Genomic DNA, 22,143 nt, shown 5'->3' with positions numbered 1-22,143 from the left:
CTTAAAGGGGCAGTGTCCAGCAAAGATTGGGCAGCTAACTCCCGTCAGGGGGTGCCCCCATCACCCATCCCTTGGGGTTGTGCCCTCATCCCCCTCAGTGCACACCCAGATGTGCCCAAAGCAATACACACCACAAAAACACGAGAGCCCAAACTAATCAAATCACATTCACTTTGTTTTATTCGCTTTTAAGTTAAGAACACGTCGATTTTCAGGCGGTTACTGGGGCCCCAGCATGTCCTTGGGCTTGACCCACTGGTCAAACTGCTCGGATGTGAGGAAGCCCAGCTTTACGGCGGCTTCTTTCAGCGTCGTCCCCTCCTTGTGCGCCGTCTTGGCAATCTTGGCTGCTTTGTCGTACCCTGCAACAAACCCACACGAAGAGTTCAGCCACTCGCAGTTTCACAACATTTCCTTCAGTCATGAGGAAAAAGTAGAACGCTTCATCTTAAAAAATAAATTTGCTAAGTATTGCTATTACTAAACGTCTCGATTTGCAGAAATACATCCACTAGATGTATTATACTCCTTAATTAAATTGATCTTTGTGTAGGTCTTAAAGTCAATCTCCTAATGTAGGTATCTTCAACAGGCCTCAATGCATTTACATAAACATTTTATGTGACTTTCTTCTTTAAAATAAAATCTCAGACTGTAATCTTTCACTTTTCATTATTATTAGAGGTCAAATTGGGACAACAGGTATAGAAATTCTCTCAATCTCCTTTCCTTGGTTTCTGTTCAGAATCATTTCTTTAATGCACTGCTATTCAAGCAGGGCATATCTTTTTCACCAGTAATAGTAACTTGTGACATTAAAGTAAATTAATCACACAGAATCACAGAATTTCTAGGTTGGAAGAGACCTCAAGATCATCGAGTCCAACCTCTGACCTAACACTAACAGTCCCCACTAAACCATATCCCTAAGCTCTACATCTAAATGTCTTTTAAAGACTTAACTCTTGGCCTGGCCCAGAACTTGGTTCCTAAACACTGTGGTGATACAAATAATGCATGCAAAACAACGTTACAGTGAAATATTTCAAAATATTTTGGGGGGAAGTTTCCAAGCTTTAAACCTACCTATATGTGGGTTAAGTGCTGTTACCAACATCAGAGATTCACTCATTAGTTTGTTGATCCTGTCAGTATTGGCTTGGATTCCCACTACACAGTTGTCAGTGAAAGACACGCAAACATCTCCGAGAAGTCTTGCAGAGTTTAAAACATTTTTAATCTAACACAGAAGAAAAAAAAAGTACCAATTATTACATTCATAAATTAATAGTTGCACAGTCAGGCACATTTGCTCATAACCAATGCTTCTCTTTCCCCCAAAACTTGCTTCTAATTTGCAGAGAAGTAGTACATAAAATAACACACCCTCTTCCCTCTGCAGGCTAAGTTCAGCCGCTCCCATTTAAAGGAATTTTGTGAAAATCATGTAAGAGATGAAGAACTCTTGCCCAAACAAGACCACAGTATGTACAGACATTTTGTTACAACAGTTCACAAATGCCAACTAAAAAATATGTAAAGGAATTTAATTCAAGGTCATTTTCTCTCCCACACCCCCCAGTACCAATCAAAAGAAGACATTCTAAAATAAAGTGTACAATAGTATCTGGCATTAGCCGTCTGCTTTGACAATCCATAACATACCAGCTTTTTTTTTTTTTTTTTTTTCCTCATGTTGAGGGGTGTCTGTTTCTATCAGAACTTATGTTCTGATACCATTTTTTGAGGGTGTGGGTCAGGGTATGGGGCTGTCAAAACCAGGAAACTAGTATGGAAACTTATATGCTTAAGACTTTGTTCAAATGGCAAGGGGAGGGGGAACAGTACCCTAAACAAATAATTAAGAAGAAAAAAAACATGCTGATTATAAAATTTAAATTTTCTTTCAATACTTTCTAATGTACTTAAAAAAAAAAAAAAAGTATTACCAGACAGTATAGGTAGTGTAAAAAATAACACAAGACATACCGCTTCCCTCATGACTCCAATCTCTAACAAAAAGACAGGAAAATCAAAATTTTTGATTTTGATATATATATAATATTAGGATCTTTTCCACAATCCACCTTCATCTGTAGAACTGACATCTGTAGAAGTGACATCTAAGACTAATAATTTACAATTCTACCTAGTACTTGCCAAAAGCATATAATGCTTTGGTAACAGCATGTAACAGATACTAGTAAGAGGTAGTTTCTGTGTATAAAACAAGAAAGTCCTAATTTTTAGCTAAAATACTAAATTCTCTCTGACTTTGAACAAAAGTTTGTCTCAGACTGTGGTCCTCTCTCCCTGCTTCCTTTGACCAATGAACATGCATTTTTAAGATAAATGCTTATCAGCATAACTTAGGTTCATAAAAAAAGACTGTCAGTTCCCTGTCAAAATAACAAGTAATTACCATACAAAAGAATAAAATTTATTCTCACTTTTTATCAGATTCTCCAGTGCTTATATTGACCAAAAATTCACTAAGCGTTTTCCCTAGTTAACTGACTGAATAAATGATGACTTCAGGAGTCCCACATATTTTACAACTTTTTGAACTTACCATCATGGGCTTAAAAACATTCAGTTCAAAATGTCCATTGCTACCTCCTACAGTAACAGCAACATGATTTCCCATAACTTGGGCTGCCACCATGGTTACTGCTTCGCACTGGGTAGGATTCACTTTTCCTGTTTGGGAGAGAAGATGGTTACCAAGGAATAAGACAATAAATAAATAAATCATTTGTTCCCTCATTTACCAAATCACGTTGAACAGAAGGTATTTTGTAGGAGGTAACGTCTTACTCCTATGTTCACCTCAAAAAATTCATAAAGGATGTTAAATTCTGTTAAATACTGTTGCAGTAATCCAGCTAGGATTTCTTATGCCTTATAAACTTCAAACAAAGCTCGCTGGTCTTAATTAATTTCCCATTCTCTGAAACATGTAAAACCTTCAGTCATATTCTCTTGTTTTGAAAGGGAAGAAAGATTTGTGGAATATAAAGTTTTCAAAAAGGCCAACACCAGTGGCTGCTTTAGCAATCGACCAAGCCTTGAGAACTGGATTAAATATGCATGAACTAAGCAGCTGTCGCTTACCACAGCTCTTAATAGTTACGAGATTATCATCTATCTTTATTCGAATAGGTAGATGCTTCTGGTAAATCAGTACCAAGTCTGAGTCAACTTTAAAAAGGTTCACTAGTTTGTTAAAAGTATTTTGTAACAAAACTATTACATGATGTTTACTTTGTCAGGAAAATAAAACAAAACAAAACAAAATTCAAGTATCCGTGACGAGAAAGTTTCACAGTTGATTTCATTTATGGAATTAATCCTAATAAGAACATTCATTACCTGCTTCTTTAAAGCAAGACATACCCACAACTTGTTTCTTTCATAATTTATCATACAAGAACATGCTTAGAACAGTTTTAGATGTACAATAGCCATATATACAAACTTTTTAGGAGAAAGAATATTATATTATACTTTCTTATCCTCCCATAGAATGGGATCATTGCAGCAAAGGAAAATGTGAGTGCATAATTAATAGTTAGGAAGTAAAGACAATATACATCATGGTATTGCTAATACAATCCATCCTCAACTAGTAGATGCTATAATTATTAGGTTAGACCATGTAAAGCTTGTTTCATAAAATCTTTACATAAAAATAGTAGTGATCTTGCAATTCTAAAAGAAGGTTTTGAGAAGTATGTTTGTTTTAATATACTACATGTTTACAGATACTACTCACTTTCATATACTTGCCAACACACAGCTATGCAAGTATTTTTATGAGCACAGTTCTGGTGAAATAAAGGAGAAGAAAAACTGACAGAAGTGTTGAAAAGTGGACTTACTAACATTTGTGGGGGTGTTTGGTTAAGTATCTTTCTGGACCTTTGGTAAGCTCCAAAACAACAACAACAACAAAAGACAATTTTTCTCTGATTTTTCTCTGTGTGTTTCCTCTGTACCTGGCATGATACTGCTTCCTGGTTCATTTTCAGGCAGGATGAGTTCTCCTAGACCAGAGCGTGGTCCAGAACCCAGGAAACGAATATCGTTAGCAATTTTCATCAGACTGCATGCCACTGTGTTCATAGCTCCGCTGAGTTCAACTAGAGCATCGTGAGCTGCGAGGGCTTCAAATTTATTTGGAGCAGTGACAAAAGGCAAACCTACAGAGAGGGTGGGAAATATGAAACCGGTGAGACACTTCCATGCAGACATAAAGCAGATGATCTAGCACTTAATTAGCTTAACATAAAATTGTATTGACAATACTGTAGGCTACCTTTTTTCTTCTCTGGACATTTCCTCACAAACCTATCTCTTAAAGTGATTCACTTCAATACAAAAGGCATTAATAAAAGGCACTAAAATACAGAAAAGCATGACATTTGAGCATCAACCCACAGCAAAATTATGAATGTCAAACTTCCATACTGCGTTGCACACAAAGCAACACAGCAGTTTGCTTTCCACCACAATATAAATGTCAATAATCTCTTGCAGGTTAGCCCAAACCTGTGCATTTCTTCTCTTAAATCAAGGTAGTTTTTTAAAATCATCAATTTTAAGGATGTTTTCTCCCAGCTATGAAAATAGAGGTTTTTGCAGCACAGTGCAGACATTAGGACAAATAAAAAGTAATTGCGACAGAATTAGCTACTGGAAGAAAACAATAAAAAAGCATCCAAGCATCAGCTCTGCAAAGGAACAACAAACCAGACAGAACATGGGAAAACTAAGACTTAAGATGCCTGAAACTACTGTCAACAGCAAAAGTAGGGGAGCAACAGCTCTATTTATGTTAATTCAGGCTGCAATTTGCAGCTAAGTTCCACAACCAAAAAAATTTCTTCAGGATCATCCCCTGGAAGAAAATTCTCAGCAGAATTTTTATTAGTAAGGATGTGTGCAGGAACACTGACTGTGGGCTGGACTTGTGCCACAAAATTACTGGTCTGAGCTTACTTTACCAATTCAAACAAGAGTAGGATAGCCCATTTGCTACAGGAACAGCAGAAGTTGTGCTGTGTTTTGCAGCTCCTACCAAACACTGGCTCCCATTCCATTTGCATGGGCTTTTGCATCTCACAGTTGCCAGAATCATTCCAAACTTTCTATTTTGCCTTTGCCAAGAAACCTCCTATGTAACAAGGAACTTAAATGGTCTGCTCTTGTTTTAAACTTGTACAACCCACATGTATGGTACACTTAACCAGGGGTGAGATGGGACAGCTTCCTAAAGCACTCGTGGCTTCTTAAAGCACCAAAACAAGCCCTTTACTGCTTCTCAGCAGCTGCTGCTCATCATGTTACTTCTTCCCCATCAGGGTAAAAGAAAATCTTGGTCGTCTAATAAGTTGTGAAGAACAGACCCATTAACATAAAAATACTGCTGATAAGCAGTTTTAGATGTTTAGATATTTAGACATTAAGTTTACATGAAAGATGTACGCATTCATTTTGGGGGCATTTTTAAGACAGATACATAGAAGTTTACAATCAAAACACTCAGCAGCTCTGTAAATTAAGTTTCAAGATCTACAAAGATCTTGAAAGCCAGCATCAGAAATCAGACAGCTAACTTTTACTCTTTCACTTGAAAGTGGTTTTTGGAAGGGTTTTATTTGTTAAATAAACCCCCCCTCCTTTGCAGCAAGTCACTGTAGATTAAGAGAGTCAAAGAAGCAGAGATCAAGACAGGCATATTATGGCTGGGCTAATAATAGAAGTCTGAAACAGAACCCATCTCCAATAAACCTTACTGGTGGCAGTAAGGTTTATTGCACTGTCTCACTGCAAGGTCTCACTGCACTGAGCACAATTAGAAAAATACATTGCATGCAAAATCCTCAGTATAAGGTTTACAACATATAACATTAACAGAAAGGTTCCTACTAAAATACAATTTGAGAACTTGGAAAAGCATGGAAACTGAAAGTTTTAGTGTGAATTTGATTGTTTTCCACATACTGCTTTATCAGTAACTCTGAAATATCAGTCCTCACCCGTCAGTTCAGCCACTTTAGCAGCAACTTTCTCAGCAAAGCCAATTCTTGTGTTTAATCCGGTACCAACTGCAGTCCCTCCAGCTGCCAGCTGATAGACCCTTGGCATGGTTGATTCAATCCTAGCCACACCATACTTAATTTGTTGCACGTAGCCACTAAATTCCTTTGGAAGAATGGAGCATAAGAAAAATAAAACACAAAGAAGACAAACAGGAATAAGCAAATAGAATTATTTAGATTTTTAACAACACTGCTCATTTACTTGAAAACCAGAAGAAACTGAAATTTACCCAGATGCTCAAAGATATTCTCATTAAGAAGGAAAATTTACATCTATTATAAGCCTGCTCACACAGCAGGAGCAATTACACATAAAAGCAACCTACGTACATAAAAATCTATATCCAATGCTTCTTTCTCTTGCCTTATACCTCAGTAACATACTTAGTAGAATCTGAATCCAAGGTCAATCAGATCTCAAATTAAATGAACAAAGTCTCTAGTTACAATTAGCAAATGGCTCCTGGGCTTTGTTCACTCTCAGTTCCCCCAAGAAATGCACAGGTAGGCTTCTTACTAACTAAAAAAAACACCCACAAATTTTCTATGGATTTTTATCAGTTCAGTTTAAATTAATATTTTACCAAGTAATGTAATATAAGCCATTCTTGACAATATAATAACAAAGATTTGTCATATATACATGATCATATATTGATCATATAGGATCAAAGATTTTTGTTCTTTTGTACTCAGTAGTTCTGTATGTTGTCAAAACCTCATTTATATAAGATTACAGATTACAGACTAAATCTACCTGGTGCCTTCTGATGCCAGTATAAAAGAAATGTGTTTCATTACTTGGTAATCACACATCATTTTGAAATCATTTATATCTTGCTACCATTAGACATAAAACATGCATGGAAAATTTTAAGAAAATTTGCAGTGCAGTTATTAGGAGTACAGCATTCAGAAAACTCCAAAAAAATATAAAAATACTGTGACTGAGATTCAGCCAGCACCTTAATTTACCTTAAACTATCAACTAATTCAGGTCTCTTCAAATTTGCCTGTTTCCCCAAAAATACTTTTTTTCACCCCCAAACAAATGTTTTATTTATTTATTTTTTACCTGTCCAAGCGTAAGTGGAACAGCATCTTGTGTATGAGTGCGTCCTATTTTTATGATTTGGGAAAACTCTTTGGATTTTGCTTCAAGTGCATTCTGAAGCTTCTTTAATCCGGGTAACAACACCTCGTTAACCTCCTGGGCAGCAGCAATATGCATTGCTGTTGGGAAAGTGTCATTGGAACTCTGTGAAGGAATATCAAGAAATTTGTTTACAGACTTTTCTAACCATACTACCTGTAAGATTTACATGTACAGCTTTATTCTCTGTATTTTAGAAAGGAGAAGAAATCAAGCACAGAGTAAGCAACTTAGCGGTGCTCCACAAGTCACTCAGAAGAAATAATTAAATCTTCCGAACTCCGGCCTAACATCTCTCTAATAAAATCAAATTTTTGTAACCATACCCACAGAAAGTAACTATACCCTCATAAATAGATTGTTCATAACACAACTGGGACAAAAAAAATAAATTGGTACTGTGGATGGAAGATTTTAAAGAAACTGTAGGTGACTTTAAGACTTCAACACACTGATTAGGTAGTGGTAATTCCATAGTTCCCAGGACATTGAATAAGCACAAAAGATCAGGAAGGGATGCAAGCAATTTACTGTCTCAAACTTCAACTAATCTGAAGAAAATATTAAGAGTGAAGTATAATAAACATGTACTAAGATCCCTGGGGAAAAAATATTGCCAATTACAGGACATTTAGCCAATTATTACAGGACATTTAGCCAATTTATTATTTTTTCTACATGCTTTATGTAATGTAGTAGGGAGACAGCAGCTACATGTATTCAGTGTCTAGTAACTGGATCTATATTTAGCTTCTTTAAAACTGGCTGCAGGAACAGTGGTTGTCACCAGGCCACCTCTGCTCACTACAACCTGTATGAATTCATCTGTCATAGGTAAGGTTCAGAGTTTTTAATCTGAAAAATTCATATTGTCATTGAGCAACATTTCAAAGTTGATTTAATCATTAATTTAACACGGAAACTTGTCAACAAGGCTGTAAACAAAACTCACTTTTCCATATATTTATATTTTCCCAGATGTTTGCATTTGTATTTAAACATATACAAAATTTATCTAAGCAGTGGCTATAAGAGAATTTGAAATTCACAATTCAAAAAGAATAATTTTGGCATTAAAAGAAGTATAATGTGAGAATAATGACCTGACTTTTGTTAACATGATCGTTTGGATGTACTGGGATTTTGCTCCCCAGCTTGCCTCCCATTATCTCAATGGCTCTGTTGCTGATGACTTCATTGACATTCATGTTGGTTTGAGTTCCAGACCCAGTCTGCCACACCACCAGCGGAAAGTGATCATTTAATTTTCCTTGAGCTACCTATAACAGAAAATGAGAGAAAAGAGCTGTCATACTGGGAAAAAATAATATGCAGCATAAATGGAGAATTTTATAGTTGTAACTCAAATAGTTTTCCATTATGTTTATAAATTCACAATAATTATACGTATAATTACACTAGAATAATTAAGAAGAGATGGTGTTGTTTATACTAAATATTTAAAGGGCAAAAAAATGTTTGCTATGCTTTTTGAAGACACTAAGTTCTGAAACACACAGAAATATACAATTTAATTTCCTTTTTTTATTGTCATAGAAATAAAAAATTAAAACACGGTCTTTTAGGTTATCTATTCTCTTTCCCCAAAAGATGCAGATGATTTTAAAGGTCCAAAAACATTTCCTCCTTCCCAAATTTTAAAGCAATTCAGATTCTAATCTCCCTGTGTGGGAGCAGAGGTAGCAACTGCTGGTTCTCCCTTCCATAGTTATTTGTTCAGGTTAAGATATTTTCCTTCCCTGAGAGATGTTTAGAAACTATTAAGTAGTTTTTAAATCAGCACTTAAAGCGCTTCAGGGTACTGACTCAGTGTTGTGTCTGATTCACGATCACCTTTTGGGTATCAGAAACATCCGTTTTCTGTCTCTCTATCCTTCTCATCAGCATGGGTGCCCTGCTTTCTCCTTGGAAATCAAGTTCAACAGCTGCACAGTTTCATCACGAACAGATAACAACTACACAACAATATGAATTTGAGACATTCAGAAAGTCTTTCCCTATGGAAAATGGTGTCCCAGAAGAAGTATTTTTGACAAAGGCCAGTGGGCATGCCCATGCAGCACATGGTATTTGTATAATTAACACTGACATTTCTCTAGAAATGAACTTCACATATGGAAGGTCCAGACATGTTACAGACATCATATTCTGCATCAACAAAAAGAGCTGCTGCAATTAAATATCTTCCTTCTGGAAGGCATGTTTTCCCTGGGCCTACATGGCTTTAAATTTAGGTTCCTAAAAAGAAGTCATGATTGTCTTTACTGTACCTAAACCATACCTGAACTTGTTATAGACAAATGGAGCATATAAACAGGTAAGAGAATCACACAAGCCTAAAAAGATTCATATGTATTGACTTGCAGATTACCCATGGGAACAAGGTCCTGACCAACTACTAATGCCTACATCACCTTACATCTTCTGTAGGTGAGCTGTGACAACTGCTGTCTTAGATCAAGAGAAAGTAACAGGTAGGAATATTGTCCTGTTTGATCTACATTTTTTAGTCCCTGTTGAACCTTATATGTGTTTTGAGTTTTTTTTCTAGGTATGTTTACGACTGAATCAAAATCTGTGCTCTTAAGTATCACCCCCATGGATATCGACCTGAGAAAAGCTCAGAATGCAAACCAGGAGATCAGTTGTCACAACTCTGAGGTGGGTAACAACCTCCAGATTTTCATGTTACTTCGCAGTCCTCCTGAAATCATATTCTGGAGTTCTCCAAAGCTCCCGGTGCTTGGGATTCATGGTGCTACAGATGGCGGAGAGAGGACGTGGCTTCTGCAAATACTGAAATACTCAAAAGCTTTTGAAGAAGAACAAAGCTCTGTGCCACAATGCTTCTTGCTAAACGTATCTGTTGATTTATGCAAAGCGGCACACACGGTATTACCATACCTCAGTTTATGTTCATTCATAACTCTGTGCATTTGGGTGGCATTTATCCCGAGAAAGAGGAGATGTCTCACATCATATCCTCTTTAGCTACAAAAGTGATACTTCAAAAAGCACAGATTTACTAGTAACCTTAAGTCTGAAGAGGAAACAGATCAGCAACAGAGAAACGATTCAGACTGCAGATGGTCTTCATGCTACAGAGATGTGATGGATTAACAGACTGGAGACTTCCACAGAGGAAAAGCTTTGCTTGCACATCAGATTTCGCATTAGCTGAATGACCCAAAATTCCATTCCCTTCCTAGACAATTTGATACTGTTTATCTGGTAAGAGTCATCCCAAAGACCCTAAGCAAGTAAGCAGACCTGACAGTGAGGAAAAATTACATTTTTTTAAAATAACTTAAACACCAAAATGCATTGGAACATTGTATTCTATAATGTCTAAAAGCATAGAATAGTAAAACATTAAGTAGAAGATTTCTGAGCCTGAAAAACAGAGTTTAATTATAAATGCTTTGTTCGAACTATTTGAGAAACCCAACAGGTCTTCCCCCAGCCTTCAAACAATACTCCCACGAAAAGCTAACCAAAAATACAATGTCAGTTCTAGTATTTTCAACAGTTCATTCTTACCTCGTCTGCTGCCTTTACGATAGCATTAGCAATCTTTGGGTCAAGACCATAATCTTGATTTACTTCAGCTGCTGCTCTCTTCAAGATGCCAAAAGCCCTTATAACTTGAACCTGAGACACAAGAATGAGTTTAAATATGTTTGTTTTTTTCTCCAACAAAGGACATCTAGAAACCCACACTGCAGATCTAATTTTAAATCAAACTCCTGACTTTAAATACAGCAATAGTCCATCAAGCAACCAAGGAGCCATCTAGGTCAGGACCTGTGCTCCCATTGTAAGTAACGTTCACCCAAGTAGTACAGAAAGCTGTACATCTCTCACCTTTTCCTTCCAAGTCCAGTTATGCTACATGTATCAAGACAGACCACAGGCATTAACATTTACAGAAAAGAAGAACTAGATCTGTTTCTAAAATATAATTTTTGAAGGCAAACTGGCTTGTTTCAGTACAGGCAAAACCAGTGCATGACAAAGTTTGCTCTAAGTTTGCATGACAACGTATGCAAACATTGTGGCCCAGCCACGAGTGAAAAAGCAACTTCACATTAGTCCATGCTACACCAAACATCTTCAGTAACAAACTACATAACACTAGAGTGAATGTAATTATGCAGGGAACTATTCCATCCATAGCCTTTGGTCTTCAGGAAACTCTAAGACTCCTATTCACCCCTTTAAAAAATAAATAAATAACAGGATAAATTTATTATGCAAAAGTGATATCTAATTATTATTTATTTTTTTTTTAAATCTACCACAGAACAATACCTTACCATGAAATTAATATCTTTAACTGCCCAAGTTCCCAGCAAAAGACTAAGAAAACGTATTCGCTCCCATACGAAATATACTGGAAGAGAATAAACGAGCACAGGCTCGAATTACTTACTGGCATCCTTTCTGAAACGCCTCCGATCTTGAAATTCATTGTAGATCTTACAGTCTGGGCACCATAGTATTTGTCACTTGGGACCTTCAGTTCACCAAAAGTATCATATTCTATCCTAAAAGACTCTTGAGTGGACTGTGAAAAAGAAAAAAAAAATGTATATTTAAAATACCAATAAACAGCATCTCCATTTTGAAAGGAGACATGGTTAAGAAAAAATGCACAATGAGGAGAAAAAAGATAACAAAGGCACACAGCTGGTCATAGGTATTTTTCTAATTATACTCTCAAATTTTAGATGTTTTTCTAGTGTGAATACCTGTCTCACTAAAAGAATCACAACTACACATATGTAGCCTAGCAGACCTGCTGGTGACAGCCAACACTGAAAGACTTAGGACTTCGGCTGCTAGCTGTATGACACAAGTCATGCTGATAAAGACTCGATTTCTTTTGAAGCCTTGGCAACTCATTTTACATTTACAGAATGTACAAACTTACACAGGGGCATGGCAATGGAGATGGCATCCACCCAGCAACATGCGTGTAACAAAACCCTACCTGAAATCCACACGGCACACGTGACAGAATGCAGGTACTGGAAGGGAGCAACTAATCCAGTACCCAGTTACTGACAGTAATTCTCACCTTAAATACAACAGACCAAGAAGACAGTTTCCCTAACCAAAGTAGCTGAGCAACGCGAAGAAACTGCATAAAGGTGTATTTTGTGCAATATTTACATAAGGCAAGATTTATGTATCACACATACACCTAGCATGCATTATCAGCTAACACAGCCAGAAGTAAATTAAGTTTAGCTGATGTACATCAGCTGAAGAGTAAATTTTTACTTTTTTTTTTTTTAAAAAAAAGAGAAACAATTCGTTCATTTATGACAACGCAGTCACACTCATATGCAGCTCCACAGCGTATGGGACTGGACATGAAGTAGGTAAGAGCAGCTTTACTCTTCTTCTCCCCAAATTTCTGTCAGCAAAGCCCCAGTTTGCTGTGAGAAAGATGTTCACCCTTCCCCACAACAGGGGGTTCCCTTCTTGTACAGTCTTCAGGAAGGGGAAGAAGCCTTCCTGAATTTTGAACCATAGATCCCAGCTTCATAGGTAGGATGTATACGTGTACAGTGGTGAGCTCTGGCCTGACAATGACCCTCAGGTGTGAGTCCTTGGGATAACACCAAGCACCGAGTCAGTGATGTAATGTGGTGAAGGAAGAGAATCAAATGTTAGGAGCTAGGAAGAAAAGCAGACAGAGGAAGAAACATCTCTGTGCTATCGCAGTTTATATTTATATATATATATATATATTTATTTATTTATTTATATATATATTTATATCATATTTTGAAAATTTTGTGCAGATTTGATGACTTTCATCTCAAAAAATGTGTTACTGGAAACTGCTTGAGGAAAAGGCAGTGAGACTGATCAAAGGGGGGGGAACAGCTTTCTTAAGAAGAGTAACTCTGCAGTTCAAAAGAGAGACAACTTGGGGACTGAAGGAAAATCGAGGTCAATAAAAGCATGGGTAGAATGGCAAGAGGTATTAGCTGCTCTCTGCCTGCCTCTTCCAGTCCAAGAAGCAGAAGCCACACAGCTAGGAGAGCAGGAGCCACGCTCAGGCCAAGCAAAAGCAAGCGTTTGTTCTCACAAGGAGCAGACCACCACAGTTGCCAAGTGATGCTGGGGAAGCTGAATTTAAAACTGGCCAGAAAACGAGAGGAACATCACAACACCGTACTGTTCCTCCCGTTTCTTGGCCAGTTTTACTTGCTCCTCGTTTTGTGGGTCTCAGTGTGCGTGTGCAGCAGCAGAGGCTCTCCAGCAGCCTGCCCAGCTCCGCATCGCTGCGGATGGCCAGAGGCAGGCGGGTGTTTTTGCTGCCCTAAGCGGTGTTCCCAGAGAGGCCCTGCTGTTGGGTACACCAGCAAACACGTAACAGACATCGTCCCTGCCGTAAGAGGTTCTCCTGCAGAGCAAGTGCTGTGTGTGACCCCAAAGAAACTGCAACCCAGACCACAAGTAGCAAGGGTTAGCTCTTGCATTGCTGTCCTGCTCCCCTCACCTCCCACAGACACTGACCCCACAGGCACACTGAACTTAGCACAGAGCAATACGCCTTCCAGACAAAAAATGCTAGCAGTTGCACAAGTGATTCCTCCTGCGTAATTCCAGAGTCAACAATGGAGAAACAGAGATAAACAGGAGCCAGGAGAGGTCAGTACTTCCTAGTTCAACAACCTTTTAACAATGAAATCCTGTTATTAAAAAAAAATATATATATATATTTCCCTACCCAATTCCTCATTACACACATTTACAGACTCCCATGAAGTTAACGGGGTAAGCTGCTGCAAGCTGAATGTGATTTGCTGATTAAGAGGGACAAGAAACACTAAGAAAAAAAAACCAACAAAGTAATATTTTTCATCCGTATTAAAGTAACTGAACTAAATTCTATTACTTAACTATACTGAGTACTCAAAACCAAACAATAATTAGCATCAGATGTCTTAAACGAAGGCAAAAACGACACAAGACCAAACAAAACTGTACAGAGAATATCATCACAGAATATCCCAAGTTGGAAGGGATTGGATTCAATGATCCCACAAGGATCATTGATCCTTGCTCCTCACAGGTTTACTCAAAATTCAGACCATGTGACTGAGGACATAGTCCAAACACTTCTTGATCTCCGGCAGGCAAGGGCCACCGTTGTCTGATATTCACCCAGGCATTACTCAGGGTTAAGCCCCTATCTGTGCAAGTACATGGGGTACCACAGAAATCAGCACTAGTGTCTTACAGATTTCAGCCTGGCTGACAAACATAACAGCTTGCAGAATTTGCTGTCTGCATTTTTAAGTGAAAAACCACCACAATCACCTAGAGCACATTGTGCGGGATGGCATCCAGGCAGGGTTTGACTTATCTCCAGAGAATAAGACCCCACAGCCTCTCTGGGCAGCCTGTCCCAGTGCTCTGTCACCCTCCCAGTAAAGAAACGCCCTCATATTCACCCTCTTGAGCGGCTCTAGGAGCTGTCGTGGAGCTGTTCCTGCAGCCATTCCCGTAGTGAGGAGCGCGGGGCACAGCGGTGGGACAGCAGCAGGGCCCTGCCAAGCCTCCCCTGTCTCTGCCTTGAGCAAAGACAGCCACTGGTGCTCGCTCAGGCTACACCCCTCAGCACAGAATGACCATCCCTTATAAACAAATCTTTTCATTTTTAACAGGCCCAGGGATTGCTCTGCCCCCCACCCCGCCCCCAAATCCCGAGAGCCCGCAGTCCGAAGCTCACACAGCCAGGCAAACACAAGCCTTGCTGCAGGGAGCTCATCAGCTGGAACCGACTGCTCCGTAACAGGACAGAGAAATTCAAGTAAAAGTATATTTGCTGCAATAATCCTTCCCGCGGAAAGTTATGTTCTGATTTAAGGATGTGGCAACTTCTGGATGTAAGTATTTCGGTCCAAATAATTTTTAGCATGTCAAAAGGGATCTTGAAGAAGCAGCAGAAAATGGAATTTGCACTCCGTAACTCTCCTTTGGCAGATGGATAGCATTTTAATTTTTGGAAATAAAAAGACACAGCTTACCTGTAAGAATTCAAGGTCTTTTGGAGTTCCTGATTCATGGAGGGACATCTGCTGTTATTTAACCCCCAAAAACTAACGATGCCTAAGCACAGACAGGTCGCATTTCAGCCCGGCAAAGCTCGAAACGCCTGCACTGACTGTGAGCCTGCAGCCCTTTAACAATTTGGGGTCTTCAGCAAGCAAACGAAGGCCACGATCTCTAGTTCCTTCTTAGAGGATGTCACAACAGAAAGATTAAAAAAGGCAAACACCCAACAGGCCAACGGTGTGTGAATTACACAACCTGCTGTGAAGCCAGGGTTCCTATACAGGCACGTTTCACTCAGCATGCAGCTTGTTTTGGGAGCTTCCTTTTTTCTTATGCTATTTTCTGTCCCACAATCAGCATGACACAGTGGGAACTAGCATTGTAGTAAATTTTACTACAAGCATCAAATCCTGAACACCGCACTTTCTGCTAGAATTCACCCGGCAGCCCTTAGTTACCTCATTTTTGGGGGCAAAACCACAGGGGTGCACCCAAGACTGAGGCTTCATGCAGCATCCTAGCTGTTAATATAGAGACCCAAGGTAGCTTTTGAGTATCTGGGTTTTATACTGAGCAGCATGCCATAAGCACATCCCCCCAGTGTTTCAGCCCCATGGTCAACTGATTGTGCTTAATGGTGTAGGGTGCATTTCGGAGGTCACAGATCACAGAATCACCGAATTATTAAGGTGGGAAGAGACCTCTGAGACCACCTGCTCCAACCACCCCCCTCCCACCAGTGTCACCCACTAACCCATGTCCCCAAGCACCACGTCCAACCTCTCCTTGAACACCCCCAGGGACGGTGACTCCACCACCTCCCTGGGCAACCCAGATTTCTCCCATCTTTGCGAAAACACATCTTTTTCCTGCTCATATCTTAAGAATTCTCAGAAAGCACCCGAATTTATTTTTATTTCCACAGAGCCCTCAGAAACCGCCCCGAATTTTTATTCTCATTTTTTATCCGCGGAAGCCGCAGGGGCTCTGACGAACCCCCCCCCCTTAACCCCTTTTTGGGGCGAAACCCCCCTTTTGCTCAAGGCCGCGGCAGTGCCCGCCTGAGGCGGGGGGGCGGGGCCATGCTGCGGGCAGCCGGCGGCGGCGGCTGGAGGTCACCGCGCTCCCCCCCCCCGTCCCCGCCCGGTGCTCACCATGGCGGCCCGCGGCGGCGGCCCCCAGCGGGAGGCGGCGGCGGAGGCGGGCGGACAGGAGGGCGGCAGCGGGGAGCGGAGCGCGGCTGAGGCGCCCAGGAGGCGGGCGGCGTGCAGGGAGCGCTGCATCCTGCCGGCCGGGGGCGGGGGGCGGTAGGTGGGGACAGAAACGCCCCGGACGGGCGTCAGGAGGAAGGAGGAGCCCTGCTGTGGGGGGTTGGGGCTGGCGGAGCTGCTGCCCGTGGAGAGGAGCCCCCGCAGGAGCAGGGGGTCTGGGGGGAGCTGCCGCCCAGCCATGGGGGACCCGTGCTGGAGCAGTTTGCTCCTGGGGGATGGATGGATGGATGGAGCCCGTGGGACGGAGCCGTGTGGGAGCAGTGCTTGAGGAGCTGCTGCCTGTGGAACAGGCAGCCGCTCCTCTGTGGATAAATCTGTGGAACAGATTTATCCCACACCTTTCGCAGACGTAGGGGAGCAGAGAATAATTTGGGATCTACTCTAATGAAAGTCAGTTTGGGCATAGTGGTACTTCTCTAGCTGTTTCTGAGACATACGCATTAGCTACAGGGAGTGTTGTGCTGTCATTGCGAGGCGCCTGCGGTGATGACTTCAGAAACAGAGCTGAATGATGTCACCACAGCACTTTGGGAACAGCTGCTGGGAGGGACAGAGAAGGGTGCTGGGTGTGATGAAACCACGTGAGGATTTGTGCATCTCCCCTTGAGGTGCACAGAGAGGGCCCATGCCCTTCTGTAAGTGTTTTGTTGATGGCTGAGGAAAAAAGTGCGTGTTTTTTGTTTTGTTTTGTTTTGTGTTTTGTTTTGTTAAGCATAAACAAGAGGCTTAGGAGTCCCCCTGTCACGTTCAAATTCAGGACAGCAATGTACTTCCTCACATGGGCTGGCCTGTCGAGTAGTGTCTCAGGCTGTGGTGTATGAAGATGCACTCCATCTGCTTTCAGGCTAGCACTTGCAGTGGGCAAGCTGCCTGACCTTAACATTTTTCATTTCATTTTTCACCAGAGTTTTGCTTCTTCCCCACAATTCATCCCTACTCGGTCTAGGAAAATAAACAAACAAACAAACAAATAAAAGGATTTCCTCTCCGTTAATTCCATGCTCTTAACTTGACAGATTTGGTTATTGACTTGGAAGGCAAATATCTGGCCAGACTGCAAGACGTATGCTCGCAGCGTGGGACAGCTCTTGTAAAGGTGATTCAGGGTAGTTTCTGGAAAACAAGACATCAGATCTCCAAAGCAGCTTTCTTTGTGCTAATGTAGGAAGGGCGAGTAAGAGTAAAGGTAAGAGCCCAGGTAGCGTAAGCAGCAGCAAGTGTGAAGGAAACTTCCTTCTGGCTGATACAGCTCCATATCTAGTTGTCAAGTATGAAGAGAGCAGTTCTAAGTTTCTTGGGGAGAGGTAAAAAAGAAGAGGCTGGGAGATTGTCAAAAGGAAAAGTGGGATTAGCTATTGCAGGAAATCATAGGAACTGGAAAGAGAGGTTGGAAGAGTGCTTTAAGCCAAGACAGAAACGTATTCAACCTCAAACCTAGGAGTTGGATGAACCAAGAAATGAACACATTTTGATGATGGCGTTGTGCCCAGTGTTATCTTGGGAAACATGGTTTCCACCTCAAATGTATGTGGGGCTTGAAGTTTTCCTAAGGCCCTTCTCTGTGTATTCCCTACTGCTTGGTAAGCGCTGAGGTCACACTGCAGACAGTGTGACCTCTCGCCACCACTTAGCTGTCTGTTTGCACAACACGCCTAGCAACAGAATGGCTTGGACACAACTGCGCCTAGGAGCGAGTTCATTCAAGCTGCTGGACAAGGTAAAAGCTCTGGACAAGCGAAGGGCAGGGAGGGATGGATGGACATACAAGATGATCACTTTAATCTCATTTCTCTAAGAATCCTTCCTGAGAAAACAAAACAGCACAGAACAAATGAAACAAGCAGCTAGCTTGCTGGAGACATTGTCTGGGAGACAGTGAAAACACTTGCAGACAAAAACATACCGAAGGACTAACTCTTTGAGCTTCATTCGAATCAGACAGCATAACCTCAAAGTCCTGTTTCTGTTCATAACATGGCTGGTACAGTAACATGTCACATTCGATGACTTTGCAGCATAGATGTCAGGAGTGCAGCTTGGGATCACCTCCTTCTACTTCGAGTTCAGTTGGAAGGGATGAGCAAGGAATTTGTCCTGGGTTGGCGGAAATCTGTTTCAAGTCTGTTTTCTAACACTCTTACAGACCCTTCTCTGTCCATCGGCCTGTCCTGCCAACTCTGGTGGGAGTGCGAAGCTGTGGCAAGAGGGGTTTCCCGTTCCTGTTTGACCTGGTGGACACCAGCTTTCCTAGGAAATTGCTGATGTTGCTGAGGAGGCGGCAGTGTCAAAGGCCTTGTTGATGAAGGTACAACAAGCTGGGGAGGCTTTGGCTTTTCTGCACAACGCTGCTCCCTGACTGTCACTCCAGACTCAGATTCGGAAAGAAGCAAAGCAAGCTAGAGGAAAACTGGATGTCCAGGTAATTTTCGTTTCTTTCTTGTTTCATTCTTCACTTGTAAGAAAATCTAAGTCTTTAGACCATTTGTCTGAAAACACAGCTTTATGGAAATGCTTCTGGGTGTGCTCCTTCCCCTTGTTTGGAACCTGCTTCACCTCGCTTCAGCTAGAGGACACCTATGCTCAAATTTATGCTTCCCATGAGAAAGCGGGGTTCTTTCGCTATTCTTTTCTGTGATGGTTGCAGGTGAGGTTGACAAGAGTTGTCAGTACGATTCTTCGTTTCCTTTGCAGTATCCAAAACTCCGTGTTACAGCGGATCTTCTCCTCTGATCCGAAAAGCTTCACAGGCCAAAAGAGAATTGAGATGAAGAAGGCAAGAGAGAATGCAGACCAAGACTTCCAATTCCCCCCCGTAAGTTTTGTGAAGGAATCGGGTGCAGTTCTGTAGTGGGAGAAAGTTAATAAAATCCTGATCGTGCACTTGAAGGCAAGCAATGCTCTAAAAACGAAGAATGCAAGGCCCTGCTTAAGGGCAATCTTCAGGCTGCTTCTCGATCAGCAGCTGATTTGCTTCTTCCACACCCTCATCTCCACTTGCTTAGCAGTTGTGAAGGTCGGAAGCACACTCCGTGTTTTTCATCCATCCCCTCTGTGTATCTTTTGCCTGACAGCAACTTCTGTCGTGGCTCTTCACATCCAGCCAGAGCAGTTTCTTTGCCTCCGCAACCTGCAGGCTGTCCTCTCGTGTGTACCTGTGGTGGACTGAGGGTAATGCTTGTAACGCACACAGATGCTGTATTCACTGGGACTTTGAGAAAAGAGAGCAAGAAGCTAACCTGCGCAGCAGTTTCTTAGGGTTCTGTCTATCTATCTATCTATCTCTCTGCGTCTATATTTCATTACTTATTTACTTATTTAAAGATCCTTGCAATAGAATAGATGCTTTAAGAAAGCTTACTTGTTCTTCTCCTTTCCTTGTTTTGAACGTTTACTTTTCTAAGCGATCCTTAATGTTACGCCATTGGATTGATGTAGTTCTCAGTTCTTAGAAGTTCTCAAAGCGCATCAGGGATTTCTCTATTTCTCAATCTTTCCATCTGCATTGAGACCTCTTATCTTACTTTAGGTGTGAGGTGAAGAAGAACACTGCAGCCAGCTGAAGCCGTATCGGACACATGCTTCTGTTCTGCTCGGAAGTAAACCAGAGTGATTCCACGGTGTACTTTAGACAGATTTCCTCTGGACTCAGCATCCCCAAGGGATATTTCCAAGCTCTCGGAAGGACCTGTCGTTCTCTCTGACACTGCAGTCTCCATTAGGAAGGGGTAAATCTTCCTTGCCCTTGTGCAAAGGAACTACTCAGTTAGCTGTTTCTAACCCAAATCTCTTTGCTGTCTTCTGTTGACAGACACCACCCGGCTAGCCAAGCTAAACCACTGAAAATGGAAGGAGTGGGACATCTTCAAAAGCCTGCTGCTGCTTCTAAGCAGAACTGCGCTGTAGGTGGGGACACAGCAAGAGGACACGTCCAGGCCACGCTGGAACTGCAAGGCACCTGTCCGAGCCACGGAACAAAGTCAGCGATTCCCAGTTGGAGACTGTTGCTCGCCCAGTGACACAGCAGCTGGAGCGCTTCTGGTTGCTGCTGCTGGGTTCCCGTGAATCAGCCAGGGATAGGAGCTATGAGAACGGCTGAAGCGATCTGAAGATACCTGAAAGAAAGAAAAGAGGAGAGAAGAAGACAAGAGGGGAGGGGAGGGAAGGGGAGGGAATAAAAGGAATGGAGGGGTGGGGAGGGAATTGGAGGGGAGGGGAGGGACAGGGAGGGGAGGGGAGGGCAGGGGAAGATAGTGTAGGGGAGGTATGGGGAGGGTAGGATAGGGTAGTGTAGCATAGCCTAGCGAAGTGTAGCGTGTTAGAGGGGAGGGGAGCGTAGGAGAGTATAGGGTAGTGTAGGGGAGCGGAGTTTAGGGGAGTGTAGGGTAGGATAGGGGAGGGGAGTGTAGGAGAGCGTAGGGTAGGGGAGCATAGGGTAATGTAGGGTAGTGTAGTGAAGGGGAGTGTAGGGTAGGATAGGGGAGGGGAGTGTAGCAGAGTGTAGGGACAGGGAGCATAGGGGAGGGGAGCATAGGGGAGTGGAGAGGAGGGGAGGGAGGGAAGGGAGGGGAGGGGAGGGAGGGGAGGGAGGGGAGGGGAGGGGAGGGGAGGGGAGGGGAGGGGAGGGGAGGGGAGGGGTGTGCTACCATAAATAAAATTGCCACATACATGACATTTTGGATCTGGAGCCAAATCTTTGTGTTGCTGAAGGGATGCAAGACACAGACTCCTGATGGCTGTTGAACAGGAGGCTTTTATTGCCCTTTTTCACTCCTACATGTCCTCTCCCCGTAGCCCCATGTGCTGTCCATGCGCCCAAATCCCAGTTGGTCAGAGACCCTCAGACACGCGCCTGGAGCCAGCCAGCAATTGCCCACTGCCCAAAGGTCCTCTTTAACACTGTAGCCAGTTCTTGATCTCAGCCTGGCTCAAGGTTTTGTTCCTACCGCTTGTTTCCTCATTACCTCTAATTCAGGGACCTGCGAAACAGCGCGAAGCCACCTGCAAATTCCCTCCCCACACGTTGCCCTTCATTCCACAACCTGATTTATCGCTGCCATCCGCGCATTGCACAGTGCCATGAAAGATTTGGCGTGCACAGAGGTGGCTGAGGATTTTCAGAAAGAACTTTCCTTAGGAACTGCATCAAGACTTTTGCTGGAAGGCAAAAGATCGGCTGATTGATTAACATAGGGATGGCAGCTGAGCAAGGGAAGCATCTTCCAAACTTCCAAATATTGCCTGTAGACAGAACTACAACTCCTCTGCTCTCCGGTGAGGAGTTTCCGTCACCTGCTTGGGAAGCAGAAGCAGTAACATGGGATTTAGAGGATCCAGCTGAAGCATCAGTGCCAGTTAGAGGAAACCATCAATTTATGGGGTTTGAAGAGAGTTTGACCAGTTTTCCAAGGAACATGTACTAGTGCTGCATCTATATGCATAGAAATATCTCTGCACCTGGCTTGTATCAGACATAGAGTGGCCCTCAGGACTAGGGAAGCGGTTGTCCCTCTGTGCT

At 42.1% G+C, this 22,143-nt stretch overlaps 1 protein-coding gene and 1 long non-coding RNA gene across 7 annotated transcripts; one reads left to right on the top strand and one right to left on the bottom strand.

Moving 5' to 3' along the window:
- Positions 1-162: 162 nt before the first annotated feature.
- Positions 163-16,831, bottom strand: FH (fumarate hydratase). 2 transcript variants are annotated; one of them, XM_027451813.3, is made up of 10 exons: positions 16,512-16,831; positions 11,711-11,845; positions 10,819-10,929; positions 8,361-8,537; positions 7,180-7,362; positions 6,042-6,207; positions 3,999-4,202; positions 2,573-2,700; positions 1,087-1,240; positions 163-362 (listed from the first exon to the last, which is right to left on the bottom strand). In XM_027451813.3, the coding sequence occupies exons 1-10, from the start codon at positions 16,806-16,808 to the stop codon at positions 220-222; spliced, it is 1,698 nt and encodes a 565-aa protein (XP_027307614.1). In that variant the 5' UTR covers positions 16,809-16,831; the 3' UTR covers positions 163-219. The 2 variants fall into 2 exon arrangements, with proteins under 2 accessions (XP_027307614.1, XP_005024942.1); XM_005024885.6 differs by lacking the exon at positions 16,512-16,831 and adding an exon at positions 14,754-14,908.
- LOC113842798 (uncharacterized) lies at positions 16,698-20,801 on the top strand. 5 transcript variants are annotated; one of them, XR_011807662.1, is made up of 6 exons: positions 16,698-17,018; positions 17,645-17,724; positions 18,772-19,047; positions 19,320-19,440; positions 20,155-20,353; positions 20,437-20,801. It is a non-coding gene; the product is annotated as an uncharacterized lncRNA (long non-coding RNA). The 5 variants fall into 5 exon arrangements; XR_011807659.1 differs by having other exon boundaries at positions 16,698-17,263; XR_011807661.1 differs by adding an exon at positions 19,700-19,796 and having other exon boundaries at positions 16,698-17,724.
- The last annotated feature ends 1,342 nt before the right edge of the window (positions 20,802-22,143 follow it).

The sequence above is a fragment of the Anas platyrhynchos genome, chromosome 2 (assembly GCF_047663525.1).
Source record: "Anas platyrhynchos isolate ZD024472 breed Pekin duck chromosome 2, IASCAAS_PekinDuck_T2T, whole genome shotgun sequence".
In the NCBI taxonomy this organism is placed as follows: Eukaryota; Metazoa; Chordata; class Aves; order Anseriformes; family Anatidae; genus Anas; species Anas platyrhynchos.
This window is presented reverse-complemented; position numbering and strand designations above follow the sequence as displayed.